This window comes from Megalops cyprinoides, chromosome 4, assembly GCF_013368585.1.
Source record: "Megalops cyprinoides isolate fMegCyp1 chromosome 4, fMegCyp1.pri, whole genome shotgun sequence".
NCBI lineage: Eukaryota > Metazoa > Chordata > Actinopteri > Elopiformes > Megalopidae > Megalops > Megalops cyprinoides.
The window spans coordinates 4,697,260-4,717,106 of NC_050586.1; the positions used below are offsets into that span (position 1 = coordinate 4,697,260).

The 19,847-nt window shown below is 47.3% G+C and overlaps 1 protein-coding gene across 4 annotated transcripts in view; it reads left to right on the forward strand.

Moving 5' to 3' along the window:
- Positions 1 to 19,847, forward strand: part of ralgps1 (Ral GEF with PH domain and SH3 binding motif 1) — a 169,528-nt gene that overhangs the window by 54,696 nt on the left and 94,985 nt on the right. For all 4 annotated transcript variants that reach the window (XM_036526326.1, XM_036526329.1, XM_036526327.1 and 1 more), the window contains 2 exons: positions 4,491 to 4,580; positions 8,071 to 8,163. In XM_036526326.1, coding sequence (XP_036382219.1) covers positions 4,491 to 4,580; positions 8,071 to 8,163 — 183 coding nt within the window. The remainder of the gene's footprint in view (positions 1 to 4,490; positions 4,581 to 8,070; positions 8,164 to 19,847) is intronic.

Consider the following 19,847-nt stretch of genomic DNA (forward strand, 5'->3'; position numbering starts at 1 on the left):
AGCAGTTTCTGTTTACTCCACCCCCCCGCCCCCCCACCCAAACTTCCCCCCCTCACACGTACAGGGGGGAGGGGTGGGAAAGGACGTGGCTTCCCCTAACCAGCGCTGGAAAAACTGATGCCGTAACCCGATATGCTGTGTTCACCACCACGGTCTACCCCAACACATCGTTTTCCACAGCGTCTGTTGGCCTCATGTTGCCATAACCGACTGGCCACGTCCCTCAAACAGGCGGCGATTAGTGTTGGGTCTCGATCCGCTACTTCATCTGTTTAATGAGGATTAACGGTCTTTAAGGTATCTCCAGAGCTTCAGTTGTTCCTCTCGCTTTCTGACTCTCACGAGCTGCTGAATGTGAGTCAAAGTGCTGTCCTTCGAAGTGTTGCAGTTGGTGTAAAATGATCGTTCTGGAGCCGGTACAATTAGTGATCCAACGTGTTTGCAACGTCGCGAGACTCTTCCCAGATTACCCCTAATCAGAGTTCCTTTTAATGCCGTGTGCTTTGTTTAGACCTGATATGTGGACAGCTTCACTGGCAAACCAGTGTGCTGTAAAGTAAACTTCAGTTCGAGCTGCCAGACTGCAGTCACCGGAGAACGCAGATGTTTGTGTGTGCTCGTCTTTTCTTGAAAGGCCTCCAGCCCCCTCTCTCAAATTGGGCACAGTTAATCCACGGCCTAAATTAAACCGATTTTACTTCTTAATGTCACAAACGAAGCCTTCTTAAGAAAGGTTTTTGGTGCTCGGGGCCTCTGGACGCCGGTGTCTGGGCTCTTAGTTTGGTGCTCGGGGCCTCTGGACGCCCGTGTCTGGGCTGCTTGTTTGGTGCTCGGGGCCTCTGGACGCCCGTGTCTGGGCTCCTTGAAGGGCTGGCCCTGTTTGTCGCCCGTCTCTCGCGGCTGGTGCTGACGCATGTTTACCGTTACAGCACAGCGCTGCCTCTCTGTCCCTCTCTCTCTTTTATAGCGGCCTTCGCACAAAAGCCGGTCAGAAGCAAAAAGGCGACAAGCGCTATGCCTGAATCCACGCTCTGTTCCTCAGTCACTGAGCTCTGTCCAGATTTAGAAGACCACATAAACGTCCAGGAATATTAGCGAAAAAAGGCCACTGCTCTTTGAAATTACAGTTGGCTTTTTTTCCCCCCAAAACTCACACTATATATTTATGACTCACACTGGCACAGTATTCCTAATGGTGCTTAATGAATTAACTGTTTGGACCCAGAAGAAAAAGACCAGTGTTTGCTGTGTAGTTTTGACGTGGTCTGGTTTTCAACAACCTCATTCACATTTGCCAGTTTCTCATTTTTTCAGAGGATAATACTGAATGTCGTGGATTCTTTGGTATCTGCATGCGCCCTTAGTGAGATGTTATTTTACACAGGCTTTAATTTTGCGTTTAACGGTTTGTAACGGTTGGCCCGGCATTTTAAATGAAAAGGAAACTCAAACTATTTACAACGTGTTTAACAAGAGGTGGGATTGTGCTGAAATTATATATTGCTTTGCGCGCTTCTGTTAAGCCACTGAAATGGGCACTGAGCATCACCAGAGTGGTTTCTTCAGGTTGCGGTCACACTTTTGGTCAGCGTACATTTCCTTATGAGCAATTTATCCCCGTTAACGAATCCATTTTAAAGCTCAAGACCAATTGCTGTGGTCATTATGAACAGTAGATAAAATAACCATGCAGCATGACCATGAATGTAAAACTGTGGTCAAACTATGGTCAATACAGAGTTCACTTTGGAGAGCTGTCTCATTGCTGTTAATTGAATGGACACGGTTGAGGTCAGGAAAACCGCAGAGCGAGAGGGGGAGATTTCTTGTGCATTCCTGTCCGCTCACCGCACTGTCGGGAAGAGGTGTATGAGCAATCAGGATTCCCTGCCAGGGCCTGGATGGAATTTCTCCTGGGGCCGGGATCGTTACAAGTTCACTAAATCCGATTTCACACCAGACCTCTGCCTAGGTTTCTCCAGGGAGCCTCCTTTGCCAATTGGTCCAGGGTCGGGTCCTCTCCGGAGCCTTCGTCACTAAAACAAACCGCTCTCCTGATATTCATGTGTGTTAGTGTCCCTCGTTTTAGCGGCAGGGCGAAGTGACCTGCCCCAGTGATTGTGTTTGCTGTACTGAGAAGCTCTTCTACTGCTGACTGTTGCGTAACACTGTCCAAAGAGATTAGCTCAGGTTTTTCTGGAGCTCTGCAGCATAATGTTTTCGCAGTTTGGCTTTCAGGGTTTATTTTAACAGTTGCAACATGATTCATTGTTTGAACGCAGTTTGCGTCTCATCTTCCACATTTGCCCTGGGGGCCCGGTCCCATCCTGGACGCTGTTTCGGGATGATTTTGGGGTGGCACGCGAGCCCCCCACCCCCCCCCCGCGGCATGTTTTACACACGAACGCTCAGCTGATGTTTAATGCTACACGTTCCTGAGTGGTCGGGGGCTCCTTTGTGTTTAAACAGCTCTGTGTTCGTCTGACAGAGCTAGCATTCCGCTCGTCTGAGGCCAGGAGTTTCGCTCCCCCTGTTAGCGAGCAGCCAAAGGTTGGGCTGTATTTTTGAATAATCCCTGCTGGCACAGGGAAACGCAAACACAGGCTCCATAAATGTAAGCAGATGCGCTCTAAACTGAGAATATTTAGATTCCTCATTGTTACCATGTATGTTTATTGTAATCGGGAAACTTGGCGCAAAGTTGCAGAGGAGCAGCTTACATTACATGCATTTAGCAGGCGCTCTTACCCAGAGCGACTTCCAGCGCAAGGCCACGTGTGGAGGGCACAAAGCTGCAACACGTTATTTGACAAACGTCAGCGCGCGAGTCGAGTTGCTCCCTTCATCGCTTTTCTTCAAACTTCAAATACTGTGGAAGGAAGGCGGCCCCGGGAGGGAGGCAGCGGCGTGTTGTGATGATGTAACGCGTCTGATTGCGCCGACCGCAGAGTGTCTGTAGGACCCGGTGGGCAGGGTGCAAGTGATGGCGCTCAAATTCCGTATGTGAGCGTGCGGCGTGATGTCACCCCCTGGCGTCCGAACAGGCGCTCAGGTCGTCTCCTCACGCGGGGGCCAGGGTCTTTGCACAGTGCCGTAACGCTGTTCTGCATTTGATTGCAGTTCAAGCCTGCTACTAGGGATACTATAATCGCCTGAGAGGTCACCCCTGTGGAAGGCCTTCAGGCCCGCTCTGTCAGGTGAAAACGAAAGCCTGAAAGGAACCCTGAAATGCTACACCAGCCAGTGTCCTCTCGGTGTTTCCCTACAGCTAAGGCAGCTTCACACAGTCTCCCATAAGAATAGCATTTCAGCATTAGTGTGCGCTTGACCCGCCCTCTCACCTTCTCTCCATCCAAGACCAGCAGGTGAGGTGTACAGGACCCCTCTGTTGCGAGAGCTTGTTCTTCTGTTTTTCATTGGTTCATTCACAGGTCTGTAGTGGCAGGCTTTCCCTTTTCTGCTGTTAAATATTTATATGTGGTGGCTGTCAAGTAGATGCTGCAATCGAGCTGAAGCCCTTTGTAATAAATTTGCCAGCGTAGCCAGTTGTGTTAGCCTGTAGAGAACTGCAGCCCAGCACGACAGCTCATGGTTGAGCTCTGAATGAAATATAGGTGTCTAAATGGCCGGTGTTGCTGAGGTGAAAAAGGACCTGTGTACTGTGAAGTACAGTACTAGTCAAAAGTTTGGACACACCTACTCATAGAAGGGTTTTTCTTTATTTTTCCTATTTTCCACATTTTAAAATAATAGTAAGGACATCAAAGCTATGAGACAAATTTCATGCATTTAAGCATAAAGTCTTTAGTTCAAAAGGTCTTTGAATGCATGTTTCCCGTTATAGTAATCAGGTGTGTCTGAGCGTTTGACTTGCACCGTGTCTCATTTACGAATTGCCCAACTTGTTTAACCTCTCCATTGCATGAAATTTTTTCCTCAGAAGATAGCAGTACCTGCATTTGGACTATGGTCCTGTGGTTACTACATTTAACAGTTTAGGTTTGGAGTTATTGATAAACTATATGGAGAACACCCTTGTGCAGTTAAAGAGTTATTTTACAAGGATATTTTTCCTCCCTTTTTTCTTAAAGGCAGAGCTATTGTCTTTTTTATTGTTATTCTCTGGATTTTCCACTCTTTAGTGGTGGGAAATGGAATTTTGACTTCGGGGGGCTTTATTTAAGTTGAATTCCCTGCTGTGGAAAACTATAACAGCCAGAGAGTGAGGGGGTACACACATATGCCTGTGGGACTCTGTGCCAAAGTACAGTTCACAGTGAGTTTGCTGCAAAGCAAGAATCTGCCCTTTCAGATAACAAGCACTGCAAAGTCTCAGCAAACACTGAATGTATCTGCAGTCGCATTTGAAAGGTTATTTAAGTAGAATGTATTTATGTTTATTGCAGATTATTTAAAAGAATAGGTCTTTTTTTTAGTTCCTGCCGTAACCCAGGCTGTGTTTTTTTTCTTCTCCTTTCTGTTTCCTGTAGGTCAGCTTCTGGGTGGTGAGGGAGATCTTGACAGCTCAAACCCTGAAAATCCGAGCAGAAATATTGAGTCATTTCATTAAGATTGCAAAGGTGAGTTTATTGTGTGATTGATTTTTTTTTTCTCTGTATATCTAATGCTCAGCTTTGATCTTTTCCCAGGCCTCCATCAGTGTTACTGTGTGGGAACACAGTTATTCCTCTCTGGAACATCAATTCATGCACCCACTGGTTCTCCACATCCCCACCAGCCTCCATGGGGCCGGGAACATGCCTGGTCTGGCCTTTCCCTCTCCCGTCCGGAGTTATAAATCTTTCCTGTAAATTCGACTAAATTCTGTATGACTTTTACAGGAATCTGCAGGGCATTGCATTACCTCACCTGGTGTTGTAAAAACTGCGGTCTGGCCTGACTTGGCCTAACTTGGCCTGGAGTGGCCCAGTTTAGAGTGGCTTGGCCTGCTTCGGTCCAACCCCCGCAGGCTGACGCAGGGCAGGGGGTGCCGGTTTAACCCAGCTGACACGCAGAGAGGAGCCGCTGTCAAAGCCCCGGGGCGTTTGGTTCTGTTCTGTGTATGGGGGAAGCCGTGGTGTTTTGGGGGGCTCTAATGTGACATGCATGAGGGACGGCGGCCGAAGAGGCTAAGCCAGCTGTGCGTTTTGGTGGTTGGTGCTTGGGAGCTCAACGCGGGGCGACTCTCTCGAGCACAGACACGTAGCCTGTACGGTTGCATTGGCTGCGACAAGAGCGCGGTCACTCGAGGGCAAAACGAATATCGAGTGACACGTCAAATTTTCCCCCCTGCCAGAGGATTGTGCAAAATCCAGTACAGAAAGAAGTTCCAGATGTTTTGAGTAGCCGTGGAAGATGTTGAGGAAAATAATTCTCTTTTCCTCCATCTGTACAATTATGAAAGAACATCAGATAAACGGCGTCTTGCATGACAGTATGGGATGATCGGTCCAGCTGCGTCACTCTGCTCCAGGTCTGTTCAATAAAAAAGAAAAAAAAAATTACAGCTCAGCATCTGTTATTTCTGCTTTTAAACAAGATGCCATCAAACTCGAGGTCGATTGAAATGGGTCAGCAGACCTGTCAGCTTTTTTGCCATCATAGTCGCCCTCTCTACAGATTCAATTTTTCTTTTTCTCTCCTTATTAATGCCGACATGCCTCAGGTTCTGACTCGCTGCGACCTTCACGAATGTTATTCTCATTTAGCCCGTCGCATTAGTTCATGCCTTTTATGGGACCTGCCAGCTGTTGTGGGACTGCGGTAAAACTCTGTGATTTAATGCTGAAATGTGCACTTTGTTGGAAGCAAACGAAATAAAGGTTAACATTAAAAAGAGGGGGGTAGTTTTTGAATATTTGACGATGAAGAGCGAACAAAATTGAGAGCTTGTTTATGTCTTTAACATTAATAATAAATTAGCTACTAATAAATTTTCATGCTGCAGTTAGTTTGCCAGTGCAGATACTGTTGTCTAGCCATCAAAATGTCTCCATATGTTTTCCCTTGTAAGGGACTAAAATGGATTCCTTTTTGAACGCAAGGGGGGTGAATATAGAATTAAATTATACATTTACATTTACATTTATATTTATTCATTTAGCAGACGCTTTTATCCAAAACAGCGTACGAAAGTGCATATAGTAGGCAAACAACAGGCACGAGGGCAAGATGTGAAGAAATTATGTTGTGAAGTCATGTTGACCTCACCTTTAATATGTACTACATCATTTCAATAGACAAATTCAGGCATCTAAGAGGATTTGGTGAAAACAGCAGTCTTCATGCATCTCTGATCTCTGCCTTTTTCCCCTGTTTGCTACCCTGGTCAGCTTTCACACTGCCCTGCCATTGGATTATGCCTGCTACATGCTGCGTCCAGTCAGTGTTTTCTGATGTCATAATGGTGTAATTCTTACATAACGCTGATGTCATGTGACAGTACAAAGTAAGCATGTCATTAGTTTTTTTTTTTTTTTTTTTTTTTTTACTACAGGTGAACAGCATTGTGACATCAAAAAACATTCAATGAAGGTACACTGTGTGATTGGGATGTTGCTGGCTTTAATGCTGGAGTTTTTTTTTTTTTTTTCCTCCTCATTGGCATCCTTTATCTCTATTTGTTTCTGGACCAGGTGCTGAATGCCATCAGCGTTAAAGATCTTAGAGTTAAGTCCACCTTTTGGTGTTGCCTGCAGTGTTTCTCGAGAGCAGGCTACAGTGTTTGCTGTGTTACATTACACACTGTCCACTTTTTACTGTAGCTTCAGTGTCTGTGGGGATTGAAATGATATTTTATTTTCTTCCTAAAGAGAGAAAATATTCTCATAGGTTCTTGCAGCCTGTTAAAATTCACTGTCGGGCAGCAGCTGGACACCAGACTGAGCTTCTGACTCCTAAACCTTAATGTTTAAGACCTGAGAACATCATTCCCAATGCAGACGCTGTTCAGAAAATCCCACAGCAAAGCTGCCCTGCTTCTCTCTGTAGTACTGGCATGTTTAATTGGACAGGCCTTTTTTGGAGGAAAAAAATTATGACAGGAAGCAGAACTCCTGCCGTACAACCTGAAGGAGCCTAATAAGCGCTTTTCGTCACCTGCTGATCCTCGCTGTCGGGGCACGGGGCTCCCCGAGGCTGCCTTTCCCTCGTTTCTCTGCGGCGAGGTCGGGTGTCCGCCGAGGGCGCTGATGGGAAAAACAGGCCGGCGGAATACGAAAACAACGTGGTCCTCTCGGCTGGTGTCTGCCAGGGAGGGCTGGTGGGAGGGATGCCTCACAAAGGTCAGACCGCGCGCTGGAAAGAGGAGCGTGGCCGAGCTGTGACATCACTCTCCCAGAATACCCCGCCCGAGAAACGAACAATAAAAATAAAAAAAACAGGAGGCCCAATTAAAGGCAGTAAAACACTGCATTTGATCCAGTTTAAGACGGAAATGACACCGCAGCTAAATATGGGATAGTTTCTCTCCCCTCTCTTTTTTTTTTTTTTTTTTTTGTTCAGATCCTTAATTGGATAACTTTCCATCGTATTAGTGGGGGGAAAAAGCGGGATTGTGGTTTGGCTAATCTGTCGGGGATGTTGGCGGCGGATGTTGTAGAAGGGAACCAATGGCGTTCTCGGCTTGATGGAGCCCGTCTTCTCCCAGGACCTCGGATCAAAGGACGGCCGCACCGCAAATCGCCAGACTTGTGGAGGCCGCTATAATGGTGTTCAACGCCCTATTAAAAATATTTATATGCATGCGAAGCCAAGTGTTCATTGTTCTGGTTATGTCATTTATTTCTCTTTTTTTAATTTTCTTTCCTCGTATTTTTCTTGCCCTCAAAAATGCACTTGGGGAAAGCCAGTACTTCGTACCCTTCCTGCTTTAAGTCATATTTGGGGCTGGCTGAGATCTTGCTTCTCCAGTTTGCAGCTGATATCGGGGACGTCCCTGTTAATCAGATGGTGTGATGATAAAGATGGGTGTTCATTTGAGGCACATTGCTATCTCAGGTTTGGTGATGATGATCTACACACAGATCTGGTGTTGATAGTAAGCATTTTGTGCCTCTGCTCTTCCTGCAGAAACTGCTGGAGCTGAACAACCTCCACTCCCTGGTTTCTGTGGTCTCCGCCCTGCAGAGCGCCCCCATCTTCAGACTGAGCAAGACCTGGGCGGTAAGGGACAGGCTCATAACCCCCAGCCTCAGTATCTGTCTTATAGTGTGGTGCCCAGAACCGCACACAGTATTCCAAGCGAGGTCTGGCTAAAGCATGGTATAATTTCAATATAACCTCCTTAGATTTGTAATCAACACTTTTGGCTATATATACCAGCATCCTGTCGGCCTTTTTTACTGCTACAGCACGCTGCCTAGATCCTGTTAAGCTTGGGTCAACTATTACTCCCAAGTCTTTTTCAAATTGAGCTCATTCTAGTTTTTTTTCCCCCACATGAAGTAAGCTTGTCTAAGGTTCTTATTTCCCACATGCAAGACTTGAACTGACTAAATTGAATGTCATCTGCCAGGTATCTGCCCAATTTTGGAGGGTGTTTAGGGCTTCCCGTATTACCTTAGTTGATTCTATACTGTTGGCTAGACCCCTAGTTTTGTATCATCTGCAAATTTTACTATTTTACTACTAACATCTGCATCAAGACCATTTATGCCTATCTTGTGCTTTTTAGATTTAATGCCATATCCTAGTAGAATTCACACTTGATGACTGACTCGCTATCTGCCTTTGCCTTTCCACTTTAAGAAGGAGTCCCAGGTGCTCAATTCAGATACAGCAATTTCAGATGACTGATGTCAGTGGGGGTGTATACATTGTGTACAGTATGATTTATTATTGTGACCGTATCTTTTAGAAATAACACACCACCGCAATGAGAATTTGACAAAGGGGAGGCATTGTGTCTGTTCCAGGTGTGAAAGTTGCTTTGTTTGACCATTGTTCAACATTGGCTCCACTCTGTGAAAAGTCACTGTGTAATTGCTATGCTGGACTTCAGCCAACATTGACAAAAAGCACAATGCTCATGAATCATGCCCACAGCCTCAAAACCATGAGCTCATCGCTCACCAGGCTACCCTTTTTATATTCCTCTTCTCTGCTGCCTCTTCTTCCTCTGTGCAGTTGATTTTAAAAACACCAGTTCTTCTAGAACAAAAACACATCTGAAGCCCTATTTTACAGTCACAAGCCTTAGTTTTTATCCTACAAGTGCGTCTCTGGGAAGGGAAGGCGTAGGGAAGGGAGTCCAATATAACGCACTGTACCCGAAATGTAATATTAAAATAACAGGCGAGGAATTGCAGCAGCTGTAAATACATCACTGCGCAGTTACGGTGCGTTATAAACAAAAGGCGCGTATTTACGAGCCCCACTTACTGGTGGGTCTCAGCGCCTCTCGGTCTTACGAAAGACTGCGGAGGGGGAAAAAACGGTGACACATTCCGCCCCACAAACATTTTATCACCAGGCCTCTCGAGGTGACAACAAGAGACGCCCTTCGCTGGCTTGTGCACCTGACAAAAAGCGTTACTGCGGCAACCACTAAATTGCCGTCATCACTGAGAGATGGTCATTTCTGTCCTTTATTTCTGATTTCCTTTTTAGCTTGTTCTGCACGCTGTAGGACAGAGTCCATCCCGAGAGCTAAAGCGCAGCTCTCTGTCAGCGCCGTGGTTATGTTCGTCCTCTTCGTTCCCAGAGTTACGGCATCGCCTTGTTCTCAGCTTTGCGAAGCCTGGACTTCGTCTGTTATTTTTCTGTGTAAGCAAGTGACAGGAGGGTATTTCACAGCCCGGGTGCGAGGACTCGCGTTCGCACTCCTGAAGAGATTCTCACGTGTGATCCCAGCGCCGCAGTAAAAGCCGACCGGGCCGAGGAAACTCGGGCAGATTCAAATTTCATTTCGAGTCCTGTTTAAACCCCCCCAAAGGCCTCTGCCATTTGAAGTTCTCTGCTTTTTTTCCCCCCTCCCTGGAAGAGCAGAGGGGATTTGAGCAGTACATGTGACCTGAGAAAGGGAGTTGGACCAGTGAAGTATTGAGAGACTGGGAAAACAAGAGCCCAGCAAATGTGTGGGGAGAGTGAAATGTGTCCGTTTGCTTTACAGGAGGAAAAACCTATGCACTGCCACTGAAATGCGTTCAAGCGGTTAGGAGAATCTTTCATTGGTGGCCACAGCTTTTAAAAAACTACTTGCAAATGTATGTATTAACGTACTGTATATAAATACAGCAACCACAGTTTATCTGGGTTCGGATCCTCTGGGCGTTTTTAAGGGGGGGAAGCAAAGAATACGAAGAAAGCAAGAATATCCCCACGTTTGATTCCGTTTTTGACAAAACCCACCGCAAGACCCTCAGACCACTATGCTGTTTTATCTGAGCCTTTTGAGAGGTTTGTCCATGTCTAAGTTTAGCAGAGAATGTGTTCCACATGGATGATAACCATTTCGTAATGTACAATAATTTGGTTCAGACCGTCTGTTTGGATATTGGGTTGGAAAATATACGCTTGACAGTAATACCGCGTTTAAAATGGAAACCATCTTTTATCGCACGCGATCAATTCGTAGGATATTAGTCCAATTTTTTTTTTTGCCCTCAGTTAAACTGTGTGCTCATGACTGCTTCCAATGGGGAGCAATTACGCATAAAGGGGGAAAACTAGTGGTCCTTTTTATACGCCTTTTTCCATTTATTCTATTCTATTTGTTTATTCTACTTACACAAGGCAGCAGAGCTTACATTTGACATGTTCAATTTCTCATGTGGATATTAAGAGAAGCGGTTCATGAGATTTGCCTAAAAGCACAACGGCATCATGTTATTTTGGAATATTTCCTCAGTAGAAACTCAGAGCGACTGGCATATCCATTTAAACAGTATTTAATGAAGCAATTTGGGGTAACCATTGGGCTTAGAGGTACAACAACTGTACCCCAACTGGGAATCAAACCGGCAACCCTTTGGGGCCTGTTCCCTGCCACTGGGCCACACCACTTCTATTAGTTTTCTATAGCATAATTAAAGGCCCCTTTCTGCTCTTACTGAGGAGCATTTGATCGTGATCACATTCTTGCTGCTTTTTCCAAACACTCTTCAAAAACAGCCCCAGCGATAGCCACCGCTTACCGCCACGCCTGGCCAGAGAGCTGGTGTAGGAGACACAGGTAAATGTGTCAACATGGCAACGTTAGCAGTTGGAGCCAGGTCGCGGTCATGGCGGTGAAGATGGCGGTTGCCATGGTTCGGGTCATCACACGGCGTTTTGCGTGAGGGGGCCAGCTTTGCACCTCCAACCCGGGGTATCGCCCTCCGAGCACGTCGCTCCGACACCAGCAACTGACCTCATGGTGTCAGAGAGGGAGTGCACAGCCTCTCTGCGCTGAATTAAGGATTAAACTCACGGTTGTGGATTTTAACGTACCAGACAGCGAAGAGGCCTGAGAAACCCCCTATACCCTGCTCTCCCTGCCCCCTCAGTCAGAGTCATATATCTTAGCTGAAAAGTGCTGGAAAATAACACCTGTCCCCTATGCTTGATAGAGTCACATAAACTATAATACAGGTAAACGGTTTATGAAAGAGCGTATGGCATTGTGGCCTCGCGTTTTAGCACAGGCCGGCTTCACTCACTCACAGTGACCGTTAATGGCTGCTTATGTCAGCCTTCTGAAAGGTTTTATTGTGTTATACAGCTTAGTGCCTTCAGTTATGCAGATATGGTATCAAAACCCATGTAATAAATTTGTGCTGCAAATTGTCCCACCAGGAGAAGGAGAGCTCAGCCACCGTGTCTGCTCCCCTGGATGGCGTAGCCTTAACGGCAGCCAGTCACTTTCAATTTTCCTCCCCTGCGCGGTGTGATTAAGCGATTAAGGGGCGAGATGAGCCGTGCTAGGGGGAAGCAAGCGATTTGCCCTCTGTTGGAGTGTTGGGGGGGCTCATGAAAAGCAATGGCGCTTCCAGGCCCCGGTTCTTGGGCGCTCTCCAGCGTTGAAGCAAATCCGAGACCTGGCGGTGTCGTCGTTAAATCTGGGCAGTTGCCGCGGCGCTGCGGACTCTGCTGAAGCTCCCTGGGCAGCCATCCCACAAACCCCCCACACACCCCCACCCCCCACCCCCCATCTCCCCCCCACCTTCCACTGCTGCAGAGGAGAGAAAAGATCCTCCATTTGAGGGGAGACCAGGCGAGTGTTAACACATTGGCGGTAGCCACTAGCTGAAGTGACCGCTGGACATCAGTGTAGCATGGTGGTAAGGAGCAGGGCCCATTACTGAAAGGTTGCCGGTTCGATTCCCAGCCGGGGCACTGCTGCTCAGTAAACATCCAGCTGTAGAAATGGACAGCATGTAAAAGTTTTAACCTATGTGAGTCGCTCTGGATAAGAGCATCTGCTAAATGACAATAATGTAGCGTAACAGGAAAGGCTTGTCTCACGCTGCACTGTCTGTTGCGTCAGCGCCGCCGTGTTTTTGGACAGGTCTGGCCTGCTGATAGACATCATGATGTCACACCAAATGGACCATGACCATGGACGGTCGACACAGACGGTCTTTACATTATTTACATTGTTCGCCCTTGTCCAGAGTGGCTTACATAACTCGCTCATCATCCATTTACACAGCTGGACATTTTACTGTAGCAGTTTGCGTTAAGCACCTTGCCCAAGGGTGCAGTAGCAGGGGCCCGTCTGGGATTCGAACCGGCAGCCTTTGGGTCAAAGCACCACTTGGTGACTACATATCCCAGTGAACAGCACTCCTGCGGGTCTCAGGTGGAGGGGTTTCAACGGCTGTCACACATTCGTCAAAGTGACGTTCTCCATTGTACTTAATACCAAGGGTGGGCCTCAGAACTCGCTGGTCCAGATGTCAGTGCAATCATGTGCGCGCGTGTCACAGAACTGGATTATTGATATGCGTCTGTGGGCAGGGGCTGGAAGGGAAATGTTTTCCTAAGCCTGCGGTGCGCTGATAGCTAATGAATCAATCCGCGGCAGTCTGGGAATGAGACCAGGGTGATTGGCACCTCCAGGAGCAGGCCTGGCGCAGGTGATGGAGTGGGGTTTCTGCTCGGAAAAATAAACTGAGGAGGGGATTGCTGCAGAGATGGATCGGATCCATAGATCTGTAGTAACACAACCCCTCTCTCAACACATGTGCACGGACCCACTCACACGCATACACACGCACACGCACGCACACACACACAAACCAACCGCCTCCCGACCAACACACACACACACACACGGATGCGCGCGCACACACACACACACACACATACAAACCAACCCCCCCCCCCCTTTACCAACACACTTCCACACACAGGCACTCATGCTCACACACTCTCTCACACACACACACACACGCACACACACCTCCCCCCATTCTCCCAACACACACACACACACACACACACGCACATGTGCACACATACCTGTCCAGTGGGGGTCATCAATTGCCATTCCAATGCTACCCTGGGTCCTCATTGTCTCCAGACCCACAAACAAGTCAGGAACATTACAAGTCATGCATTCCTACCCCTCTAAAAACATTTGCTTTTGGCAGAGCTGTTATCGCGAGAATAAAGAAATATCTCAGATAATGAGCAGCACCGAATGCAAGCCCGCCTCACGGTGAGTTACAAAGGCACAGCCTGCTCGTATCTCTGATTTTAACAGCGCTTGGCTGTTCTCGTGAACGGCCCAGTGTTTCAGACGGTAATTATTTCCACAAACGCCTGATTTTGTTCTCGTTCCTATTTACCAGTAATGGAGGGAGAATACACAGTGGTAGCTTTATTAATCCCCATTCCTCCACAAAAGCTTACTTCTAATGACTCTAATGATATGGATTGCCCTGGCCATTATTTTTAAAGAGCTGTGTAATTGTGTATGTCATTTGTTCCAGGCCATTAAGAAGACATTTATGAGTTTTTGGACTCTTTCAGTTGTTTGAGTTCAACCTCGATTTGACAGCGTGTGCAAAAAAACCCCTAAAATACGGAGAAGAACCCTAACAAGGCGGGTCATGTCAGTGCAGCGTAAAGCATATTGATTGGGAAATCAGGGCTTTGTGAACACTATAATGAGCAACACCATGGCAATACCATATGGGAATGCCATGTCAATCTGTCTGGAATTAACCAATTAAAGTTTTTCCTGTCAGTAGCAAACTGCTGTGATTGGTTTGGGTGATTGAGACATTGATGGCTCCTCCCATTTAGGGCCTCAAGAGGCCTCATTCTCCCAGCACCAGCAAAGCAGACAATGACTGCACTTCCCTGCAGGTTCTTGTGCTAAATAATCAAGTAGAATTCCCACTTGAAAGAAGTCAGCTATAGACAACAATAGACCTGTACTCAAAAGCAACACCAGGCTAATTATTGTTGAGTGATGCCATGTGAGAGTGTCTGGACATGCCGCTCATTGGATCCACTGCTGGAACGCCACTGAGCAGAGTCAGTGTGAACGCAGAGGAACAGGACCAAAAGCTTCCAGCCGCAAGCGGATCCGCTTCAAAGCCAGTATCTGGTCTGAGCAGCGCATCGCTCGTGAAAACGGCAGCGGAAACTCGAGGCAGGAGAGCGTTCCAGCCCCAGAGAATGTGCCGGAGCGTGTCTCCCGGGCCCGGCTCGTGGATGGCCGCCTCGTTTTCTAGCGTCCGGCGCTGCGGCGGACACGCGGAACACAGCAGGCCAATGTCTCTCTGGCGCATACTCAACCTGGGAGCTCCAACCACACTTTCCAGCCTCCATACCTCCCATCCCCACTTAATGCACAGGACAATGCCAGCAATAACATAAAGATGCTGACAACAGATTTTACTCCGTCATATAAATGTCTCTTTTTTTTTTCCTGCTGCTTGCAAAAAAGTAGACATTTTATACCTTGTGCTTTTCCCTCTTTAGGACTTCACTTTCCACTCGGGTGGTGGATTTCCGTTCGGTTTACAGTACGTGCACGTACTGTATTTCTGTCTTTAAAGTGGAAAAGGTCATTGCAGATCCCAGCACGTCTCGAGCCATTTCAATGTGTGCCTCAGAAATACTTGATGATCAGGTCACCAGTATATCTCTCTAAATGCAATCGATATACTTTTTCCCCCTGGCACTTTCGGGAGGGGAAAAAAAAACCCTACAAAAATCCAAAACGGGTGAATGTGAGGTAATGAATTCCATGATGCCATGCTGGCGGGGCTCTGCAAGCATCGCCCGAACAAAACATGCATTGTCTGGGCATCTCTAATGGATTTATTTCTGTGTCACATTCAGAGCTGTCACGTAAATCTCCATCTCTCATCCCTCTCTTTAAAGCGGCCCGTGCCCCCTGCCAAAAACAATGACGCAGATTTATTTTGGTCGGGGCTGACACTCGTTTTTAGATGAATTTTCTGCAATCTGCAGCCCTCATAATGCTCTGAAATGTGTGATGGATGTGGGTTGGATGGGTCCGGAGACCAATCCTTCACTGTAATATCACAGAGCAGCGACTATGGGAAAGCAGACTCCTCATGTGCGCAGTGGGCTGACCAGCGCTTTGCATTGTGCTTCTAATTTCTGACTGATTGTGTTTCTAATTTGACCTGCGGTTAAACTGTCACTCTGTCTCTGTCATGATGTAAGAGGAACAGGAATGTGATGATGCGGTGATTTACTGTGCGATGATGTGTGGGGAAGCTGTGTCTGTTAGGAGTGACTGTGCTGTGTATATACTGCACTACGTGTGGAGTGTGTGTGTGTGTGTGTGTGTGTGTGTGTGTGTGTGTGTGTGTGTGTGTGTGTGTGTTCTCTGTGCTTTGAGTTGACGGTGGTGTGTTTATGTTGTGCTCTGGATGCACTGTGCTATGTGTTTTGTGCTGTGCATGGACTTTGCAGGTTGTGAAATGAGCTGCATGTGGGCTGTAATGGGATTAGGTGTGTGCTGTGGCTTTACTGTGCTGTAGATTGACTGTACCGTGTGTATACTGTGTTACGGCTTGACTGTACCATGGATTCACTGTGCTCAGTGTGTACTTTACTGTGAGTTGGCTGTGCTGTGTCCCTCAGCCTATTGAAGCCATTCAGTAGTACATCTTTGTGAGCACTGATTACCTCTGTGGTGACAGATATATGGAGCCCTAATGCAGCTGGGGCTCACAGCGGAGTGGCGGAGTGGCGGAGTGGCGGAGTGGCGGAGTGGCGGAGTGGCGGAGTGGCGGAGTGGAGCAAAACTGACGCAAATTATGAAGGAGCTCTGAGCTCCGGCATCAGGGTCCTCTGCGATGTCAGGGCTGTGCTCTGTGCGTTGAAAGTGTCCGCCGTCTGAAGGCAGAGCCGTTTCCCCCGGCCGTGTTTGTGCAGAGCGGGTGATGGAACAGCGCGGCAGGCAGCGCCCGTACAGCCCGTAGCGACACCTGAGCCAGCGCGGTGAGCGGATCACAGTGCAAATATTTTCCTTGTGCGGGCCAGGACAAAGTTTACTCAGCCAAGCAGCACTGCGCCGCAGTTTGGACTGGCATCGGCTGAAAGAAAGCAGGTGCTCGGGGCCGTCCGTCTGTCCGTCCGTCTGTCAGTAACACCGCGTGGATGAGGGGAAGGACGGGAAACGGGGTGGGTTTGCTGGGAAAACGAGAGGGATTGCCCTCTTCTTTCTCAGGCTCTCTGCCTTCCAGAAGCCTTGGAGACTGTGGAAGGGCCCACAAAACTGACGAAAATGAAGGGAGCTTTGAAGTGCATCCAGTAGAACCCGGTTTGCCAGTGGAGCCCTGTTCGCCAGGCACCCGAAAGCACCGAAATTCTGTATTTACAGCCAGTGATGTATGATGGTCTGCAGGAGTCCAAAAAGCAGTCCCTCAAAGCCCGTATAACAGATGAGGTATTAGCCTCCGCGCGGATATGCCACTATAAGTGTCAGTCAGGCTCATTATTACAGAGATGAAGAGAGGCCTTTGAGTGGACTCCCTCTCTCTGCTCCGTATGCGTGGTGATGCTGGAACATGGTTTCGGGAAGGGGGAGGGGGTGGGTACGGAGGGCGTGTGATGGCAGTGTGAGCCATGTTCGCTGTGTTTTTCCACTCTGGTGTTACCTCCAGGCATTTGCTGAGTGGAAGCAGACGGACAGCGTGGCTGGGCTGGGCGTTCCCCAGGCGTTCTCTGGACGTTGTCTGGGTGTTTTCTGTACTCGCTGTCTGTTTATGGAGGAGATGAGCCACCGTCCAGCCAGAGCTGGAAAGGCCAGGCGGCAGAGCTGGCAGAACTGAGAGACCAGTGCAGGCGCACACACACACAGACACACACACACGCACGCACTCATGCGCACACACACACACACACACACACACACACACACGCACACGCACACACAAACACACACATACAAACACACACACAGACATACATGCTCATATACTCACACATGCACACACTCACTCATACACACACATACACACTCTCTCACACACACACACACACTCTCACGCATCGTTCTCTTGATCTAATCTGAAGGGAAACCTTCACACATACACACCCACCAGACAGTCAGCATTATCTACTGGAAACTTTTCCTTGTGGTATCTCCACAACAGAAATTACTTAACTCACAAGCAGCAGGATCTGATCCTCCATAATGAGCCAGTGAGGAAGCGCACAGAGATGCCTCAGTCATTTATCCACAGACAAGTGCGATGTAGGTGGGTGAAGATGGTACCAAAACGGCTCATTTACAAAGATGTTCCAGGCTCTGCAGCTCGTAAGCGGGTGAGACTCCATCGGTCTGCTGAGTATGAGAAAAGCACACCTGTAGCTGAAAGCACACCTTCAGGTATGCCAGCTCAGTGGAAACACAACCTGAGTATTTATTTTAACCTACAGAGCACAGGTCTCATGCAGTTAAATTCAGAATTATTTATGTATCACTTTATTAAAGTACATGCCATTCCACTCGTTGGACATATTCTTCGGAGACAACGGTCGGCCAATTTTCCCCCCGCAGATTGCGAGGGAATAAATCACACTTTTCATGCTGGTCGTAATATTTTAATAACATCTCCAGTGCATGTGATTAACAGATGTTCTTTTGTTTCCTGCGAAAAAATTAAATTTGTTTTATTCCAATTGCAGCTCCGTGGCGGGGTATCTGTTGTCCGTATAAAAGCGGCTTGCACACGAGATCAGTTTGAAGAACAGTGGAAATATGCATCATGACCTGTGTCTTCGGTGGCTGAAAGGAGTTGGCTGTCTGTACAGTATTGTAACCTTTTAATGAGGCAGCTCATATTTATTTGGTGTGACGGGAGTGCACAGTTTTTAAAGAAATTCCTTGTTCTGAAGTTTTTTTTTTTTCATGAAGTGATAATAGCCCTTATTGTTCATCTACATGGAAATTATTTTTGTGAAATCTGAACAGTAAAGCTGATAAAAAATGACACATACCAGCAATAACAGCAGAAAAGGATAAATTATACAAAGAAGGTTATTACCAAAAAAAAAAAAAATCACCATCAAAGATGATCCCTTCACAGATGATTATCCAAACCCTTGATTCTCGTTATGATCAAAGCAATACATGCTTTCAGACGGGCATTATGAGAAATACATTATCCATTCTGTCAGTATTCTTTCCCTCTGGAGGCTATGGGTCTCTCAGGTGAGTCGTCGCGGCTCTGGCGTCTCCTGCAGGCGTGAGCTGGGCGTTTGGGCCTACAGGACACAATGTGACCGCATAGAAAATTTGCAAAATAGCCAGAAGACTGTCAGGACAGGTTTCCTCTCCACCTCTGACACAGCCCAGAGCCGGGCCTGCTTGCAAAAATAACCTGTTAAATAAAAGGCAGGAGTTCTGCTTTATTGGCAAATTCCATCTAATTAAACAAGGGACCTTACAAAGGGACAGAGGGGAACCACAGCTCCGGTTGTGGTCTGTTTTAAACATCAGCTCTCTGGAAAGCTGGGCGCAGTCTCGGGCAGGTGCCGAAACATTCAGGAAACCTGTCAGGTTTGTTTCACGGTCATTACGATGTCAGAATTATGATGGCAGGATTCCCGACAAATGCGGTCTTGATGTACTGCAAGCAACCATGACTGCTACAAACTGGGTCTTGACAACGTCATTTGTAAAGGACGGCAGAAAACAAGAAGGGGCCGAATGATTGAAGCCACTTCGACTGTTACCTCAGTCAAAAGCTTGACTGCAGTAGCAACACTTTCCTCTCCTCAGCGAGGGCCTCGAAGTGAAACTCAATGCTCCTCGAGTTTCATGTCCTCTCAGGTCACAGTTTTGACTGCAAGTTTTAAGCCAGGCATTTAATGCAATCAGGATCTTTTTGCTCCTGGTGTATTGGACCCTAGAAAAAAGAGCCTGAATGAGAGACATGAATCAAAGCTTAGTCACTGCCTATTAACACCGCGGAAATGTTCCGCTGTGGAAATACTCCTCCACGTCTGATTGGTTAATCATGAAGTTCCTGAGAGAATAGGAAAATCTTTGTGAAACCATCCGTTTTTTTTGATTATTATTATTATTACAAGAACCAAGTAAATGCAGCAAATGGGCAGATCAGGCTTGTTATTCAGAAGTGCACGTGTGTTTATGTGCTTTTCGAAAAACCATTTATTTTACTCATCAAGACATGGCAGGTTTTCTTCTTCTGTGATTTTTTTTCCCCTATTTTTCTCCCTTTTTAAGTCAAATAAAAATATCCCTGTCCTCGGCAAGCAGATGTGTGTCTGCGCTTTGTGTCTGGGTTCCGAGCGACAGTCATGTGAAGCTTTTAAAGGCGGAAAGAGGTTCTATGTCTTGCGTGCCTGAGAAGTGGATGGAAACTTCTGTCGCGCTGTTAGATGACATTGCAGTGCTAGACCAG